Source organism: Equus asinus, chromosome 12 (assembly GCF_041296235.1).
Source record: "Equus asinus isolate D_3611 breed Donkey chromosome 12, EquAss-T2T_v2, whole genome shotgun sequence".
Taxonomy (NCBI): domain Eukaryota; kingdom Metazoa; phylum Chordata; class Mammalia; order Perissodactyla; family Equidae; genus Equus; species Equus asinus.
In genome coordinates this window covers 51110721-51131099 of record NC_091801.1, presented here as the reverse complement: position 1 = coordinate 51131099, position 20379 = coordinate 51110721, and the positions used below count along the sequence as shown (strand labels likewise).

At 42.1% G+C, this 20379-nt stretch overlaps 1 protein-coding gene across 1 annotated transcript; it reads right to left on the bottom strand.

Moving 5' to 3' along the window:
* Positions 1-10829: 10829 nt before the first annotated feature.
* On the bottom strand, positions 10830-19960 carry CTHRC1 (collagen triple helix repeat containing 1). Its single transcript, XM_014827458.3, has 4 exons — positions 19620-19960; positions 15512-15733; positions 14785-15001; positions 10830-10987 (listed from the first exon to the last, which is right to left on the bottom strand). Exons 1-4 carry the CDS (start codon positions 19770-19772, stop codon positions 10845-10847), a joined length of 735 nt encoding a protein of 244 aa, XP_014682944.1. The 5' UTR covers positions 19773-19960; the 3' UTR covers positions 10830-10844.
* Between the last annotated feature and the right edge of the window lie 419 nt (positions 19961-20379).

Sequence of the window (20379 nt, the reverse complement as noted above, 5' to 3'; positions counted from 1 at the left end):
CTCTCTTACTATAATCTCTTGCACAGGAATGCTTTATAAATTAAATGTGATGTATTTTTTCATACTTCTGGATTGTACTATAATTCATATGAAATCCTGATATTACTCGCTATGTGCAGAGAGAAGCTGCAGTTATTTGGAGTTTTAGAGGTAGTGCCATTATTTGAATGCCTTCTCTGTGCCCCCCAATTAATAAAACATAATTCCTGTACTCTAAGAGCATACGAGCTTGCAGAATAACTACATGTTCTACATGTAAGCATGCAATACGTACACTTCTAGATTAAGAACATGCAGGAAGATTTTCACAAAGCACTGTAAGAGTTCTGAGAAAAGAGAACTTGTTCTCATTGAACAACAAATAGTTACTGAGCTTCTGCTCTGTGCCAGGGATGTTACCAACCATTGAGGATATATAGCAGAAAATAAGCCAGACAACACTTCTGCCCTCAGGGAATTTTCATTTTAGTGTGAGTGACAGAAAACATACAAATGCATATGCATAATGTAATTTTAGGTATTAAATGCTAGAAATAAAACTAAAGCAGAGTTGGGAATAGTGTTGTTCTGTTAAGTAGGATAGTCGGGGTCAGGAAAGGTCTCACTGAGGGGTAATATTCCAAACATCTTGACATAAGTGAGGAAGAAGCCGCAGTGAGAGAGGAAACACAGAGAGAATACAAAATACAAAGACCCTGAGATAGGAATTGACTTGGCTGGAGGGGATGAGTGGCCATTACAGGTTGGTGGGAAAGAGTGCAGGTTAGGGAGCCAGACTGTCTGGCCTCATGTTTCAGCTTTCACATTTTCTGTTTGACCTCAGGCAAATCACTTCACCTCTCTCTGTTATGTTTCCTCCTCTGTAAAATGGTGTCTTAGGTCAGTTCCTTCGTAGCAACGCCTGAGATGGGGATTCTTGGGCAAGTGATTTATTGAGGGAGTGCTCTTAGGAGAACTCTGTAATGGAGTAAGGAAACAGGATATGGCAGGGGAGGAAGAGTTTCAGAAGCTCAGCCTCGGCCTGATCCTGCAGGGCGCTCAGCAGTGTGGATTGGACCCCAGAGGTTGTCCTGCCCAGAGCTGAGGGGCTGGGCTATTATGTTCCTGCATTAGTCATTGACTACCTGCTTAGGAGGAGGAGGGGGTGAAGGGGAGGCTAGGTGCCATGCCTCAGCCAAAAGCAATCCTTCAAATCAGGTGGAGGTGTGAGCTGTTAGTAGCCAACATCTGCAGCAGCTGGGCCGTGGGTGCACCAGCCTTATGAAAGGCATCTGGGTGGGTGGGTCATCGACAGCATCTACACAAATGAGGACATCAAAAGTATGCAGCTGATAGGATTATTGATAGGGTTAAATAGATTAATCCAAGTAAAGTACTTAGCACAGTCCCTGGGCCAATAATCTTGGGCTGGGGCTAGATCTTAAAGAGCGTGGTAAGGGGTTTAGACGGGATGAGCCCTCATTCTAGTGGTTGTATGGAGAAACAAGAGATAGGAAAGAAGCAGGGACACTAGTTAGTAGGCAGATTTCTAGCCAAGAGCTGGTGGTAGCCTGAACCTGCTTGATGGAGTTTGGAAGTAGTTTATAGCTTGAGGGGGAACTAGAGCAGGGTTCATGGATGGGAAAACATTTAAGCTGGGCCTTGAAGGAAGAGATTTGAAAGGGAACCACAGAAAAAAGCACAGGTAACATGTCTTGAGCAGTGAGTCGTCAATCAGTGTGGTAATGAAAGAAGGAAGAAGAGAAAGCTGAAAGGTTAAGACCAGAAAATGGGAATTCTCAGAGCCTTACTAAATGTGTCTAGGTTTTATTTGATGGAGAAATGAGAGTCATTAATAGAATGGAGAGACACTACATCTTAGGGGTAACAGGAAGACCAATCAGATAAGAGGAGCAAACTCAAAAAGAAGGGGTTATCAACCATGTAAATTTTTTAGTAGGATGAAGATTAATACCACTGATAACTTTAAGTAGATTCAATTTATAAAGGCTGAAGACAGACTGTAAGCTAAGCAGGTGGGACAAACTGCAAGTATTTATTTCACTATAGGCTCGCTCTTGGATTTCAGGAGATGAAGGAAAGTTAAAGAACTTTAGCTTGAAGAAAGTACTGAGAGTCTAGGAAGGAGTGGAAGTGGGGGAGGTTGGCAAAGGGAAACCAGAACATTATTTTAGGGAGACCGCTTGAAGATTAAGATACAGGCCAAAGAAAAAAAGCTGGCTGGAGCTTGGCTCCAGAGAAGGAACATATGGAAGAATATGATCCAAGATAATGATGGGTGCCATGCCTTCTGAAAAGAAGGCAGTTATGTTTCAATATATGCTTTTGTAGTCTGGCAATTTTAGCAAGTCATGTTGTCTTTTAAACACCACACTAAAAAAGGATATCAACTAAAAAAGTATATTTGAGTTCATGAGTCATCAGAGGGAGATTTTCTTTTGAATGTGGACACTTTACTGAATGTAAGATCCTCCAGATCAAGTACATAATAGCCCTTTTGTAGCAAGGTCTCTTTAGTGATTATAAAATTATGTATAAAATACTGTGAAATGATTTATTTAACCTTTATGTCTGTTTTCTAAAAAAGTGTTAGGTAACATGCAGAAAATATGTGAAGTTTTGGGTTAGTTAAGATCTCAAATTTCTTTCTGAGTAAATAGGAATAGACTCTGGAGGTAGCTGTAGTGAATATCTGGTATTGGCTGCCCGGCATCTGTTTCTCTTCCTTCTTGGAGCAATAGCCTGAATTTCTTTTCACAACCTACCCCTCCCTCCATTCTCACTTTTGTGATTGAAATGGAATGGGCCTCACCTGCCCCACTGGAGGGCCTTGATTAGCAGAGCCAATCTGAACGTGTCATCTCTCTTCATAATGAATGGTTTGGAATTGGAACAATTACCTAAGTTGGTCCAATCAGAGTGTTTCTTAAAGATACTTTTTCTGAGTGTACTGACAGATTCTCTCATTGCTGTTTCATGAATGAAGATTCATGTAATTCTCAGAGCTCCTCAAAGCCAGTTTAGGGTCATGTATTGAGGGAAGTGAGTTTGTCCAAAATGAAGTCAACACGATGGAAATGATGACAAAAAATTGAAAGAAACTAGGTCCTAAATCGTATGAGATTCTGAATCAGTTCTCACACCTAGCAACATGTACCTCTGTAGTTTTCAATTGAGTGAACCAATAAATTTCCTTTATTTTTTAAGCCATTCTCAGTTGGGTTTTTTGTATTACTTCCTGCAACTGAAAGCTTCCTAGACACAGAATCTGTGGTAGAGATCCTAAAGTCTATATGTCACTTTCCCATCAACTGTCATGATGTTCGTGAACTCTTGTTTCTATGGAAATTGATGTCACCTTTATGAAAAGTGAGCACTTTGGGACCCTTACATGTGTATACGTTCTTTAAAATGTTTTTAGTTGTACAGAAAAACATTGTTATTTAATGTTTATAAAAATTATATTATTAAACGATGAAAAGCATGAAAGAAGAAGATTGACCAGTAAACTTAGAAAAAATAAGTAAAATCTGCTTATGGTAGAAGGCCCACTGTACAAAACTAGTGTTACCGAACCAGGTTCATTTTTGCCTGCCACCCAGAAAACCAAACACCAAGACGACAAGCTTGCAGCAGTGAGAGGGTTTAATCACAAGGCAGTCCTGTGAGGAAGCGAGAGCATGAGTCTCAAATTCGCTTCCTCGAAAATAGGGACTCAGGGATATTTATGGGATATAGGGGGCAAGGTGGTCTGAAATGTGGAGGTAGGCAATTGGAGGTGAGGAGAGGTGAGGTAATTGATGATCTGCGCAAGCGTAGTCAGACTTCATGCCTCTTCGTAGGACTCATCTTCACAAAGTGGCAGTGTTAGCATGATCTGAGGTGAAGTTTTTAGCCTCTTGGCATCAAAAGGTCGCCTATTGGACATATGCGTGGGCCTGATTGATGAGTCGGTGGTCTCAATCAGCCTAAAGTGGACAAGGAGTTCTAATTCCTGAAAAACAGCTCACACACCCATTACCATGGTGCCCCAGGCTCAGGGAGATGTTATCTATAGGAACCTAGTGGGAGTCAGATAGCATATTGCCTAAGCATCACCGTTAACGATGGGTGGGTAAACAGCTAAAAGCTATAATCAGTAATTGCAAAAAGGAAAAAAACTTTAGTGCCTAGATACTTGATCATCAATGGCTGTTTGCCGGTTTCACTAGGATGATTTGAAAGTTGTCCCTAGTGTATTTTTTTACATCAAATATTACAGGATTGTGTGTTTATATTAAATTTCAGTATATATTAATTATGACATTAGGTTTATTCTACTCAAGACTAGAAAGTGATAAAACCAATTAACACTCAACATGTCAAAAGGCAACAAGCTGCTTTTGTTAATTCACATTAACCTCTTTCCCACTTAGGTTCTAAACTGACTCAGAAATAGACAAGAGGTACGTGGAGCACGAAATATGATCTTTATTAATGATAAGTCTGAAATCAGAGAATTGATTATCTGTGTAAAAGTGGGCTTCCTTATACCAAGCCCCAGAATCATTCAGACATACCCATCCAGCCACAGACAACACTGGACCACGAATATTTTACAGCCTGCCCTTGTCAAACTTGTGGCAAGGAAGAATGGGGCAGAATGCATGCTCTCTGTGAGCAGCTTATTCCCAAAGAGATGAGAGAGAAAGTACTACTCAGGCTCACTTCTAGTCCAAAACTCATCAATCAAGTAATCACACCTCTATCAATCTAGGTCCAACCAGGAGACAGAACATAGTAAATTTAGCCAGGAGAAGCTTAAAGAATTGTTAAGCTAGGGTAGAGTAATATAAATATGTTGAGAACTCTAAACCGTACCCTGAGGGAGAGTATCCAAGGAAGGACAAGCTTGGAAGACCTTCACTTCGTGAGAGAGGGGGCAGTTGCAGAACACTAGGTGGTGAGAAAGTGCTGGTTTGCCTGGGCCAGAGCTGATTTAGAATCGTAATAAACAGGAGACGATCCTTTGGGACACAGGTAAGCCAAGGCTGGTGAACAGGTTGCAAAGGGAGTTAAGACATTTCTGCAGGTGCAAAGCCAGGAGCAGACCTTGTCCACATTGGAAAGGCCTCAGGAACAACCCTGTAGGGGGAGGGCAACCTGAGATAGGTGGGTGGGCATGCTGAGGAGTCTGGTGCACTGCTACAAGCATGAGGCCAGGAGCATGTGGTGTCCCTCTCGAGACTACAGTAAGGTGATCTCAGGTCTCCTGGGCTGGGGCTGTGAGGTCGTTGAGGGACTGTGCGTTCTGGGAGTGCAAGTGGAGCAAAGCACCACCAGATGTCCACATACACGCATAAACACACACACCACTGGCAGATCATGCAGCAGGAGCAAGAAAAAGCAAATTTAAGTACACCAAAACCAGGACGAGAAATTTCATTCCTCCTGCAATGTCTCTCCAGTGTCCTCTATTTAATATGCTCATTCTAAAGGAGAAAAGCTTAGAGTCCAGTGCATTATCACAGAGCAGGTACTGAAGGATGAATTTGGAGTTGAGAAGCAATAAATTGATAAGCGGCTCAGTCCTCGGCAGCTTTGACTACTGTTTCCATATGCACCCTTCTACAACATTTGAATTCCTGCATAACAAGAAAGCAATTAAGTCTGTATTTTAGCCTAGCAAGATGTAGCTATCCTTCTGGTAAGTGAAGTTCTTGCCCTTCTCCCAAATGAGAAGACGCAAAGCCCCAACAGTCATTTAATCCATTCCTGGCTATGTTAATTACTCCTCAAATTCAGTCATGGTCCCACTGAATATTTTGTTAACTAAAGACTACACAGCCTTGGTGGCACAGCAGTTAAGTGCGCACATTCCGCTTCAGTGGCCCGGGGTTTGCTGGTTTGGATCTCAGGTGTGGACATGGCACCGCTTGGCAAGCCATGCTGTGGCAGGCATCCCACATATAAAGTAGAGGAAGATGGGCTCGGATGTTAGCTCAGGGCCAGTCTTCCTCAGCAAAAAGAGGAGGATTAGCAGCAAATGTTAGTTCAGGGCTAATCTTCCTCAAAAAAAAAAAAAAGACTACATTGTAAAGTTGACCTCTGCCAACTTTTATATAAAATAAAAATGGGAAGGGGAGGAAAGAAGAAAATGGTTAGCAGGGGCCGGCTCCGTGGCCGAGTGGTTAAGTTCGCGTGCTCTGCTGCGGCGGCCCAGGGTTTGGATCCTGGGCGCGGACGTGGCACCACTCGTCAGGCCACGTTGAGGCGGTGTCCCACATCCCACAACTAGAAGGACATGCAACTAAGATATACAACTGTGTACGGGGGCTGGGGAGGGGGAGGTTGGGGAGATAAAGCAGAAAAAAAAAAAAAAGATTGGCAATAGTTGTTAGCCCAGGTGCCAATCTCTAAAAAAAAAAAAAAAAAAGGGTTAGCATATATAAGTAAACACATGCACATAACAAAGAGAAAATACGCAAGGCTACCACAGTCGTGCTTTCCATAATTCATCACAATTATAGTTGATGTCTATAGCTTCCACCTTCACCTACCCATTCCATATTTTCCTTACCCTACAGCCAGAACCCACAGCTCTGGGTTCTTTACCTGGTGGAATAATCTAAACCTTTTTTTTTTTTTTTTTTGCTTTTTCTCCCCAAATTCCCCCAGTACATAGTTGTATATTCTATTTGTGGGTCTTTCTAGTTGTGGGGATGTGGGATGCTGCCTCAACATGGCCTGATGAGCGGTGCCATGTCTGTGCCCAGGATCCAAACCAGTGAAACCCTGGGCTGCCAAAGCACAGCACGAGAACTTAACCACTCAGCCATGGGGCTGGCCCCCAAACCTTTCTTGTGGAAGTGTTTGAATCCTCCATCATCCTGCCTTTTTCTGCTTCCTGTAGTTTCCCATTAGCCTTTACTGTTGGTGTCGAAGTACTAAGAACCTCAGAAAATCTCCTGGGTTCCAGACATAGTCCTCCTAGCTTCCACTGCAGCAGCAACCAATTTCCCTTGGTATTTGGAATCAATCACTACAGCCAATGGATTAACTTCCTGTTTTTCACCTATTGGTTCAGCGGTATAAGGAGTGCAAAATGGCAAGATGGCAGTCTGTGGTAGGCAGAATTCTAAGATGGAACTCATGATGCCCGCCCCCTGGGGTATACACCCTGTAGGATTTCCCTTTGAGCATTGTTGGGACCTATAAATATAGTTAGATATCACCTTCATGATTACATTATATGGCAAAAGGAATTTTGCAAGTGTAATTAGGGTCCCTAATCAGTTAACTATAATCCAGAGGGAGATTATCCTGGGTGGGTCCAACCTACCTAATCAGGCAAGTCTTTTAAAAGCAGGAGAGTTCTCTTGCTTGTCTGGAAGGAAAACAGCCATGTTGTGAGAGGAGGGACGATGTGGCAAGGACCTGAGAGCAACCTCTAGGACCTGAGAGCAGTCCTCAGCTGACAGCGAGAAAAGAGGGCCTTTAATCACACAGCTGCAAGGAATTGAATTCTGCTAACAACTACGTGAGGTGGGAAGAGGATCCTGAGCTTCAGATGAGATCACAGCCCCAGCCAACAGTTTGACTTCAGCCTGGTGACACCCTGAGCAGAGGATTCAGTTAAACTGTCCCTAGACCCTGGACTCACAGAAACCATGAGATGAATAAATTTGTGTTGTTTTAAGCCACTAGATTTGTGGTAATTTGATATGCAGCCAATAGAAAAGTAATACACAGTCTCATCTTCCAATTCAGTGGAACCATTGTCATGTCCCCTGGTGGAAGCATTCCCCTCTTGGCTACTAAGATCTCCAAATCAGCAAAGTTGCCAGGACAGAAAACAAAAAGTCTACAAGTGGGTTATTAGGTTTAATAGTGAGAGAAGCAGCTCCCACTTCTACTGCTTGTATTCTGGCTATAGGAGAGCTAACACCATGTGATGCTTTCTGATCCAAAGCATATACTGCACTCTGTAAGACAGAACCTCATTCTTTCAGGATATTGTCTACCAACTGGTACCATAATGAGTCCTAAATAAGCCATGTCACCTTTCATTGAGGCCAGCCATTTCCAGGTGATGGGGTGTGTGGTAAGACCACTTAATACCATGGAGTGAACTCCATTGCTGTACTTTGCTGTGAAGTGAAGTTTCTTGATCAGAAGCAATGCCATGTAGAATGCCATGATGGTGGATAAGCATTCTCTGAGTCCACAGATGGTAGTGCTGACAGAAGCATTACAGGCAGGGAAGGCAAATCTGTGTTTACAATATATGTCTATTTCCGTGAGAACGAATCTCTGCTCCTCCTTGATAAAAGAGGTCTAATGTGGCTGGCTTGTCCCACCAGGGAATGGTGCCGTATTAGGGACTCAGTGTTGGTCTGTACTCAACAGTAGCGCTAGCCAGGCCACCCTTAGTGAGGGAAATTCCGTGTTATTGAATCCATACGTAACCTCCATCCTTGCCACTGTGGCCTCTTTGTTAATGGGTCCATTGATCTAACACTGGAGTGGCTGGGGAAAGAAGCTGAGTGACATTCACAGTGTGGTATTTTGTCCACCTCCTTACTAAGAGCCTCCTCTGCAGTGGATGCCCTTTGGTAGGCATTCACATGGGATACAAATATCTTCACAGTCTGTGCCAATTCAAAGAGGTCTTAACTAATGTTCTTGTCCTCACCCAAAATGTCCTTAATCCCAGTCCCCATTTGTCAAAATTTTTACCCATCTTGGTTAACTTCTACCTATCTTCAACATCATTTCACCCAGACCTCCTCTCATCCACTTTTCCTTTCCAGATTATTTTGAAGCAAATTCCAGATATCATATCACTTTATCTTAAATATTCCAGTATGTCTAAAAGATAAGCACTATTTTAAAATAACCATAATACATTGTCACACCTAAAAAATGTATATTTAATATCAAATATCCAATGTTCAAATATCCTCAACTATCTCAAGCATCCAAATAAAGTCTAAACATTGAAAGGGGGGTTGATATGATATTAAATCTTTTAATCTGTATGTTTTTTCTCTCTTCCTCTTTTCTTGCAATTTATTTGCTAAAGAAACTAAATTGTCTTTTGAATTTCCCATGGTCTGGATTTACTGATTATAACTCTTTCTTGTAAGAAATTAACATGTTCTTCTATCCCCTGTATTTCCTTAAATTTAATGGTTATATCTGGAGGCTACATCAGATCCAAGTATGATTGTTCCTTGGCAAAACTACTTCTTGGGTGATGTTATGTATTTTCATTAGGAGGCACATAGTCTTGTCTGCTTTTTGGAATGTTAACAGCCACTGATGATCACCGCTAGATCATTTAATTCATGAGGGGTTGTAAAGGGTGATATCCTAATTCCATCTTTCTTCATTTGTTATCTATACTAATATAGGATATTACTATAAAATACAGACACACGCATACACTTACACTCTTCTATAAGGAGAAATTTCCATTCATCAACCATTTGGTTACCCAGAAATACAGTTCATACAGAGAAAGCAGAATAAATGCTTGGTTTTTTCTATTTACCAGTTTTCAAAGTAACAAGTTGGTTTGCTGGCTTCCTCTAGGTTGACCAACGAAATTTATTTTAATATCATTATGAACTCATGTATTTAAATATATTGGATGTGTTTCAAACCATTCCGGTTATTATCTTTATCGATGCTTAAATCACATCATCTTTGCCAGTGGGAACCGATTCAAGTTGATTATTGGATCCTTCTGAATTGTCTTTCATAGTTGCCTTCTTTTCCAGTGTGCCTAGATGTTGCAGGCTCATATCATACACGTCCTGCCCCAGAACTGAAGTCACCCATTTCTCCAAGGAGCCTTAGTTCCTTTTAGTAGGAAATGTTATGCAGAGATCATAATCCAGGCATCACTAAGTAGGTCATTGTTTCTAGAACTTTTCAGTTAACAGAGCTAGAAGATTTTGTTGTTATTGTTTCATAGCTTTATTTAAGATAAAGTACTTTATGAGTTCATGCTGATAACTTCCAATTCAAGCCCAGGATTTACTCTATCAGTCTTATATCTGTACATCCGTCATCATGAATTCTTTCTGATCACTTCAGCCAGAAATATAGATCTTCCTTTGAATTACACCACCCCTTCAATAATTTTATGGCAATCAACATATTAATCTTTGAGTTATTGATATTTTTGTATATATCTTATCCTCCCTACCACATGCAATTTGGTAGGCCAGAGTCCACATCTTTTTACTCTGTTAAAAGATAAAATTCCTAAAGTGCTAGTGTATTTCCTGACACATAAATACTCCTTTCTCTTTGTATCCCTCAAAATATGGAACAGTACTATACATGTACTAAAATTTAATATGATTGTTAAATGGATAAATACAAAATTAGGTTTATACTCAACTTTTCAGATATAAAGTATCAGAAACTCTAATTTTAGCGGCAATTAGCTTAAAGATATTAAAGTTATTTGAAATAAGTTTTATTTCACAGATATAAAACAATTCGGAACATTTACAACTTGTACAAGACTGGTAGCTTTTATATTTTAAAAGGTGCTATACTAAGAGAATAGGAAAAAAAATTAAAGATCACAATGACATTCCAAATTATAGGTTCAGGGAATGGGAATATGAAGAAAGTATTCTAATCAACTACAAAATCCTGCAACCATTTTGATTGAAGAAAAATGAATAATACTGGATTTAAAAACAGTGTGGAATCACACTTTGGTCTGTAAACACGTTAGCCTTGTTTTTCTTTCAGATGTATACATAAAAATTATATAAAATGTCACTAAAATGAACCATTCAAAGATATAATAAAAAAGAGGTAGAGAATGAAAATTAAAGAATTTATTTTGGTAGTTCTTCGATAATGATTCGGGATACTGAATTCCATCCAGTAGAGGCATCTCCTTTTGGGTAGTCGGAACAAGTACCAACCCAGATAGCAATATCCACTAATCCGGCACCAATTCCTTCACAAAGTCCTTCCACTGCAAAACAAAGATGAAAGTTGCATCTCTCTTTAGACAAAGAGCAAAAACCTGTAGCTAGATTTTATTACTTTAGCAAGCTAGATTATAAATCTACTTAATGTACAGTGATTTAAAAATCCTAATACTTGATAAGGGTTTCATAAAGACAAGTTCTCTTTTTCTGAGTTAGTATCTAAATATTTTTAAAAGATGTACAGACAGTCCCCAACTTACGATGGTTCGACTTACAATTTTTTGACTTTAGAAGGGTGGGAAAGCCATACGCATTCAGTAGGAAGTGTACTTCGAATCTTGATCTTTCCTTTGGCTAGCGATATGCTGTAGGATGCTCTCTCATGATGCCGGTCAGGAGCTGTAAGCCGCAGCTCCCAATCAGCCATGCAATCAGGAGGATAAACAACAGATACACTGTACCCATACAGTCATTCTGTTTTTCACTTTCAGTACAGTATTCAATAAATTACATGAGATATTCAGTACTTTATTATAAAACAGGTTTTGTGTTAGATGACTTTGCCCAACTATAGGCTAATGTAAGTGTTCTGAGCACATTGAAGGTAGGCTAGGCTAAGCTATGATGTTCGGTAGACTAGGTGGGTTAAATGCATTTTTGACTTAGGATATTTTCAATTTACAATGGGTTTATTGGGATGCAACCCCATTGTAAGCCAACGAAGATCTGTATACATATCCTTTCTATGATATAAGCTTAACAAGCAGTTTTCTTATGGGTTTCAACCAAAAAACCAGAATTCACTTAGGTACAGAGATAACCTAAAACAAAAAAGCAGTTTATTTGACTAAATAAAGGAAGCCTACGCTTTTAGAAGCGAAGATTTGGATTAATATGCAAGTTTTTTTTAAAGAAAGCCCTTTCCAATAATTACCTGTACATTAAATGGTATTCAAGTAGAAGAAAGGAGTTTTATAATATTGAAAGAAATTCTAGCATAATCATTATGCCAGTCCGTCAGTCTGGGAATCCCATTTTACATAGAATTTCTTTACAGCGAAAAAACAAACAAACTAAATCCTGCTTTTCCTCTGTGTTCTTATACTTTATAAATATATACCCTTTTTCAGGTCCTCTGGACTTTCACATGCTAATATACAACTTGCATTCCATCTTACCAAGGTTCTTTTCTTACATTAAAAAAAAATTCCCTCGGGGCTGGCCCCGTGGCCAAGTGGTTAAGTTCCAGCGCTCCGCTGCAGGCGGCCCAGTGTTTCGTTGGTTCGAATCCTGGGCGCGGACATGGCACTGCTCATCAGACCACGCTGAGGCAGCGTCCCACATGCCACAACTAGAAGGACCCACAACGAAGAACATACAACTATGTAGTGGAGGGCTTTGGGGAGAAAAAGGAAAAAAATAAAATCTTTAAAAAAAACAAAAAGGAATTCCCTCAGTGGTCATTTTAACAGACAAAAAGATATGGCCCCTGTGATATGTAGAAGGGGGAAAGGCACCACAGCTTGGCAGATTCTTTAAGACGATGAGTACTGACATACAAGTCGTGTAGGGATGACATCATGGGACTGGTCAGGTTTCCTATTTGGTTGAGGTTAGCGCACTCCAGCTGAGCGGGGGGATGGAGGCCTGAAGCGGTCTGCTTCCATTAGCAGTGGCATCAGTGAATCTAAGGCAAGTCCCTCAGAATTCAGGGACCTGGCTCTGGGTTCAGGCCCCTTTCAAAGTTGGGAGAACTAAGCAGTATGTCCATAATCCCATTTAATCTACTATTCTCAGTACCATCCCAGGTGAGAATGCCCAGAAATACTTGTGGTTTCTAAGGTCTTGACGTCCATGGCCTAGAAACTTGTTCACTTCACCCCACACGCCATCAGACAAGCTTGGGTCTAGCGTCAGCCTCACACAGGGAGAGTCAAATGGTCACTTCATGGACTTTAACAGATGAAATAATGTCTTTTGAATGAATGAACACTTTTGCTGCAATGAAGTAGTATTGCAGCTTAGGAAGCACCTAAAATATGTTGGATTAGGGGTTCCCAAGCTGTTTTCCTCCTCGACCCACATAACAAGAGGACATTCAGGTATTTGTCAAACTCCCACAGGCATATCCAAGGCTTTACGTCATCCTCTGATGTTCCAACTGTAAGTGCATGCCCCTTCCTTTCCCTTGAGAAAGAGGAGCAGTGTGCAAGGGAAAGTGAGTTTATTATGGAGGTAACCTTCAATTCATCTTAATACAAAAACTGTTATGAATAACAAAAGACTTCTGCATTCTACCCAACTGTTAAGTTTCCAAACCATGGTTAGGAAATGGTCTGTCGAATACTTATAAAGCACATGCACGTACAGATCACAGTTCCTGGGCCTCGGGGCTTCCATTAGAGCAAGGTATTAACACACACACCAAAAAGATAATATAATAGAAAGTAAGTTGCTTATATTGACTAGTATCTAAACATATATCACTTCTTATCAAATTTTATATTTTATATCTAGATTTTTCTTATTTTAGAGACTGCTTCTCGGATGGAAAGCACGTCTTCCTTTCCAGCACATGTATCCAAGGACTTGTGAAAAGGCTTTTTCGTTTGATCAAAGAAAGGGCTGGGGAGAGAAGAGGGCAGGGCTCTGGTTTCCGCTCTCCTGAACACAGATTCCACTGTCCTGGGCGAGACGCTTATTTCCCTGGGCCTCTCTATGTGCAAAGACAGGGTTAAAATATCTTCTTTCCATCTTGAGGAAATTGTGGGGATTTGAGGAAGAAAGGGGGAAAGGATGTCTTGATTTCTTACAGATAAATGTGCTGTATTAGTTTTCAGGTTCAGGATCTAACATGGAGCCTCAAAGAATGCTGAAACATAATTTCCTCTGGTTAACAGTGGGGGAGCGCTTCTCTTCCCTCTGCCATTTTTAAGTACAAGATTAGTGAGAAATCCCTTCAAGAATTCAGGGAAATGAAGCCAGTGATGTATAAACTTGTGTTTCTCCCAGCATGTGCTGTCATGTGTCACCCCCACAGCAACTCAAGAAACCAAAATGGCTGGCAGCCAAATATCGATAGTGGTGTCTGTGGGTTATGACACTCATAGGTGGTTTTTTCCCCTTCTACTTTTTGGTATCTTCTAAACTTTCTTCAATGAACCTTAAAACAGAACAAAACAAACTAATACTTTTTTTCTTACAGCTTAAGTGACCACTGATTTAATTGTCTTTTCTTTCATACTAAGGTAGAAACAGAGAATGCAGGAACAGTAGAGAAATTTTCTCTTTTATAAATTCGGCAGACTATATCTACCCTTTTAAAGGACAAGGCAGAGAAATCAGTCTCCTTATCAGTCTAAGCTGGTGGTTCTCAACGTTGGCTGCACATTAGAATAACGGAGAGAGATTTTGGAAGTCTCATTGCCTAGGCTGCACCGAGACCCATTAAGTCAGACTTCCTGAAGGGGTGGTACCCAGACATGGGGATTTTTGTCAGTTCCTGAGGTGAGCCCAATGTGTAGCCTAGGTTGAAAACCACTGCTCTATGACATTATTGGCTGTTTTACCATTTCATCTAACTCAGATTTTCAACCTTGGGGATCTTTTAAAAAATGCAAATGCTGGAGTCTTACCCCCTGAAATTCCAATTCAGTTGGTCAGAGATGGGACCCAGACATCCACATTTTTAAAAAAGATTCATTGGAAATTCTGAAGTGCAACCAGGATGGAGAATTATGCACAGAAAACTTGCTATGACCCGACATGATAGTGGACTCAAAACTAATCTTTGGTCTCTAAAGATGTGAGGCACATTCTGCAATGCGACTATTCTACGTACCAGAAGAAGTGCGATGAATATTAATTGTTGAATTCAGTTCTGGGCTTCCTTGGTCCAAATAAATTATAGCTTCAATGGGAAGAGGTCCTGAACATTCAGCTCCATTGAACGTGAAATACCAACGCTGACAGCATGCGTTTCTGCATTTTAACCGAAGCGAGCCACTGAACAAAACTCTCAGAGCACTGTTCGAACGCATCTTTGTAAATGTACACTCCTATCACAACACAGAAATAGAGTTGAATTAGCATTTTCAGTTTTAATTAAAAGGATGCTTTCAAGTTGTATTGTGAATTTTATTTAACTATCCTTTTCCCCCAAACTGCATTTAAAAAGCTTAACTTTTACAGAGGGAGGAAGATTCTCTGCAAGATAGATAAGAGACCCTAATATTAGGGACACTAAGAAAATCAAATTATGGCATTCTTAGAATTATTCACCCCATTGAAAGTATCTTTCAGTCTTACCAAAAACAGCCAGTTTTCAGTATTTTAGACCAAATCAATCTATATATTTACTTTTTTCTCCATTCCAAAAATATTTCCTGAGCCCTGTGTGCTGGATGTACAGATACAGCAGTAATCAAAACAGAATCCCTGCCCCAGGAAGCTCACATCCTAGACTAGCACTGTCCACATATATTTACTCTTGACCTGTTTCTTTTGGAGCAACAGCAAACAGTATTGGGAGTAAAGCATACAACTTTAAAATAATTCAGTTTACTCACCGCAATTTTCCCAAGATCTATGCCATAATTCAGCGAACTCCACGAACACTGCTTGTAGTTAGGTGTCCACGACTCCTCGAAGGTTTCCCTCAGGCATTCCCCCTTTTCTCCTTTGAATCCATCCCGACCTGGGATCCCAGGGGTACCAGGAATGCCATTGGCCCCAGGGCTCCCATCTCGCCCTGGCACCCCTGCAGGCCCTTGTAAGCACATTCCATTATACTACAGCAGAAAGAGGAAAGGGGGAAAAACTCTCTCACCACTTAAGATTCAAAGACTCAATCTGATTAGAATTGCATTTATTTACCACTTGCCCATGTTCTAGATAAGTTATTACAGAGAACTGATTATAAAGTTACTTCTAAAATATTGAGATTTCTTTCCTATTCTTTTTATTGCACAGACATTACACACACACATACACGCAAATCAAAGAAGAAGACAAAATGTTTTCATTTGCCTGCTTTTTTCTACTGCTCATTAAAAGCATATGCAAATTTTAAATAGCTTTATTCCAAGGTGGACATAATTTGATAGCTGCTTTCTTCTTCTAACCCTCTACGTCGTAAAAGGACTTGAATTTCAGAATTATAGTTTTACAGTTTTATGCAAACATTGCACTATTTTGGGATACTTAGGTTATTTCTATTTTTTCTAGCAATTTTATTGAAATGAAAATCTTCATCCATATAGCTTTTTTCTTCTTGAATTATTTCCCTAAGATAAATTCCTAGAGATAAATTATAAAATAACCTTAACAGTAGATAATTACCTTACACTGGCAGTATCTCTAAGCTGATATGCACATCTCCTGATGCTTCTCGTGTTTTTATGCGGAGGAAGTGTCACTGGGGCAGCGCTTCTGGCCTCCAGCCTCACTCCTCCTCCCCAAGAAGGAGGAAATGACCTGGATGCAGGTGACCACTGGTCTTCAATGGGTGGTAGTAATCTATCGAACCCCTTAAGTGCTAGGATTCTCTCTGTTTTTCTTGGTGGTGGTGAGGGGGGCGGCAGTGGTATTATGTAGAAGTTAAGAGCATGGATTCTAGAGCCAGATTTTCTGGAGTTTAATCTTGGCTCCACCACTTATTAGCTAGCTGAGATATGGCAAGTTACTCAACATTTCAGTGCCTATTTCCTTATCTGTAAAATGAAGAAAATAAATATTCTTACCTTGTAGGGTTTGTATGAGATTTACGTGAGATAATATATAAAGTGTGCCTAAAACAGTGCCTGATACACAGTAAGCACTGCATATGTCAGCCATAGGTATTCTTATTATTCCCCCAAAGACCATGTGAGGTGGTGACACTGGGCAAGTATGTCCACTCCCTTGGGTGAACCATACCAGGCACTAGGCCCGGGGAACAGAACATTAGCAAACCTGCCAGCTGACACACAGAAGCCATGCACATCACTGTGGTTGGATCAGTGGCAGAGGTGATGTTTTGATCTCCATCTGTCTAATCCCTGTGTCTATCTCTGAATTGGTCCCTGAATAGGACCCTCCAAACTCCAAACCCAATCCCCTTAAGTTTTTACTTTAGCACTCCCCTATTTGTGTAAATTGTTTAAGACTATCATTCTATATAGATATACTATCCAGTAAGAAACAAAACACACGGTTCCTTTCATATAAAAAGGACTTCAGAGCTTATCTTTTCATTTCTTTATCTGGGAATAGACGTGGTCATATTATAAAGTCCAGTAATGACACTACCTAGGAGGATCCCCATGTATCTAATGTCTGCCAATCAATTTGCTTCTCACATCACCAATTTGATTTTTGTTTTGATAAATGATTTTTGTGACTTTGACTACCACCATTTTCCTGATATAAGAAAAAAAAAGACACTGCTATTTATATACTGCCAGAGAAATGGTAATAAAAGTATTTAACAAAATTGCAAAAGTATTCAAAGACATGCTAAAGTATAAAATATTGTAAAATAGTTTGGTTTATTTTAGACTTACTTTCCATTTTAGTAATCTCATTCACTTTCACTAGCAGATATATGCACTGTTTGGCCACAGACTGAAAGGGGGAAGGGAGAAACAATAGGACTTCTTCTGCTATTCGTTGAGTTTTTTCACTATTTCTTCCCTCAGGACAAGATGCTACACAGTTTTATTTTCCTATATATCACTAGTTCTCAACCATGGACAATTTTGTCCCCCAAGGGACACTTGGCAAATGTCTGGAGACATTTTTGCTTGTCACAACTTCAGAGGGGGGATTGCTATTGACATGCAGTGAGTAGAGGCCAGGGATGCTGCCAAACATCCTACAACGCACAGGACACAACAAAGAATTACCTAGCCCAAAACGTCATTAATGCCATGGTTGAGAATCTTTATTCAGCTTTTTACCTAAAAACTGCATTTCAGAGACCACATAATTTTATTGAATTTGGTTCCACAGGTATTACGTCTGTCTTCTTTCACTTTAAAATGCTAACAGCATGCTTAGTACTAGGTAGGGGTTTGATAAATGTCTGTGGAATGAACGCCTGTTTCTCTCACTGGCCACCAGGGGGCATAGCTTGCTGGAAGCTTGAAAGGAACGCTTTGAAAGATCCTGTACAAAGAAGTTGCTTTATAGAATCTGTTGAAACCTTTTTAACGACTATGTGGACTTTTTTCCTCCAGCAAAACCGAAGCCAATCTACAGGATGCACCTGAGCCTGGCTGCACAAAAAGCTTTTCCAAGTTAGGCTGGCGTTGTGGGAAATTGCAGGTACTGTAAATCCTTGGAGGGAAAGAAAAAAATTGCTAGCTTTAGGGGAGAAGGGGTATTTTGTGTATCATAATTACAAATTCATAAAACAGAAATTGCACTGAACCACATTCATTTGGTACAGTTTTTAACAATTTAGACACAAACTAGAAATGTAGCCCTGAACACACAGTCTGCTTTGTGGAGCAAAATTACATAGCCCATCACCAAAAAGTGCAGTGTGAAAAGGCAGGAATTTTTTTCCAGAGGTTTTGAATCTGGTGTAGAACTAGCTGCCAGGGAGCGTGGTTTATTAGCCCAGTTTACAATGGCAGCTTAACAAATTCTAAACAGTTTTTTATCCAAAAATGCCCCCCTCTCTTCCATCCCACAATGCCAGTAAACCATATTTGTCTGCAAATAAGATTGGCTTAAGGATTGAAGTGTATTATGTGCCAAGAAACATGGTAGTTGTAGATCGCTCTTGCCACAGGGCAGTGAACGCTCTGCCCTCCCCTGGGGCTGTTGACTTTGGAGGGAAAGAGCTGCAAGCAAACAAACCTCCCCACAGATGAGGCCCTCAGAAAGCACCTGGGCTATTGATTTGGCTCTCCCAGAAATGGGCTTCTCCCTTAGCTCAACTGTGATGCTCCTACCTGGTGGCCACAGGCTGAAGACCCAGGGTGTCTGGAAGGACTGACTGCCCAACTGTCTAAAAAGAACAGTGAGATAGGTCCTCTGACGGTTGGTACCCGGCCCCTTCATTTTCCACTTCCGGCCTTAAACCCTCTAAACCATTCCTGGCCCAGCTGTGGTCGTCCAACAAAGTAAATTGCAGCCCATACTCCCTAGAAAGATGACCCAACATGACTCACAGTCTTCAAGTTACAAACAGTTGGACGGATGCTTTGTGAGGGTTGTTATTCTCTCTTGCTTGCAGACGTGGCCACCAGCCCCAACAAAGGACACGTTGCAGGGCCTGGGCCCAGGCCCACCCAGGGGATCAGCGAGTCCAGGGTCTCCCAGGCAACTCCCAGGCCCACGTCCTGATCTGCCCAAGCTCCTCATTCTACTCTCATTGTCGCCCTAATCCTCTCCATCCTCCCAGGGTGGGGCGCAGGGGCCAGAAATTATCGGGTGACTCCCTATCATTTGGGGCGTCCCACCCGACCCACGTCGCATCTCTGCTCCACGATGGCCCTCTCATTTTGGTCTCCCCTGCGAGTTCCAGGACTCCACCACACACATAGCCCAGGTCCTTCCTTACACGTAGACTCAAAGCGGGACACCCAGGCGCAGGCAAGACACATACACCCAGCTGCACAGGCCGTCCCCACCCCCAACAGCTGGACCTACGCCCTCCCGCGGCTCTGTCCCCTCCACCGGACTCACCAGGTCCACCACCTCCCTCTGCCGGAGCAGCGCCTTTTGCTTCCCCTTGGGGGTCTCGGAGGCGCTCGACGGCGTCCGCAGCTGCAGCAGCAGGAGCAGCAGCAGGCCGAGGAGCCGCTGCGAGCAGGCGGCGGCGGGGCCCTGGGGGCGCATGGCGCGCGGCGGCCCCGGGGCGCGCGGAGCAGGACAAGGAGGAGGAGACCCGGCAGCAGGGACGCGCTCAGAGTCTGGCCCCGCCGCGCTCGGAGGCCGCCGCAGGCTGCATCAATGCGCCTTTCACCCGCGCACCTCCCTCGCTCCCCCTCTCCCTCCCGCCCCCTGGACACCCGCAGTTTCCATCCGGTAATAGGCCGGACCCCCCACCCCGAGCCCGACCAGGGGCGGGCCGAGAGCCTGGCCCGCCCCCTCCTGCTGCCTCCGCTCAGCCCGCCCGGACCCCCGCCGGGGCCGTGCAGAAGCCGCCTGCAGAGTCGGACCCGGTGGCCGCGGTCGGGGAGCTGCAGGTGGAGGCTTAAGGATGACAGTGGAGCCAGCACCGCCTAAATGATCATTGTAGAGACACGTGCCTTCACCTGGGTCCAGGAACTGCCTTCGACCCCGGCACCTTATCAACCTTGTCAAACCCTGGCAGTGTCGGCAAGCTCTTTTTTGGAAGATGACTTTTAGGGGCGGGAGGCAGGCGAGAAACCATAGGTATCATCAGGTTTTCCCGGCGCCCCATGACCCAAAGAATTAAGAATCCATGTTTCATGATAAATAA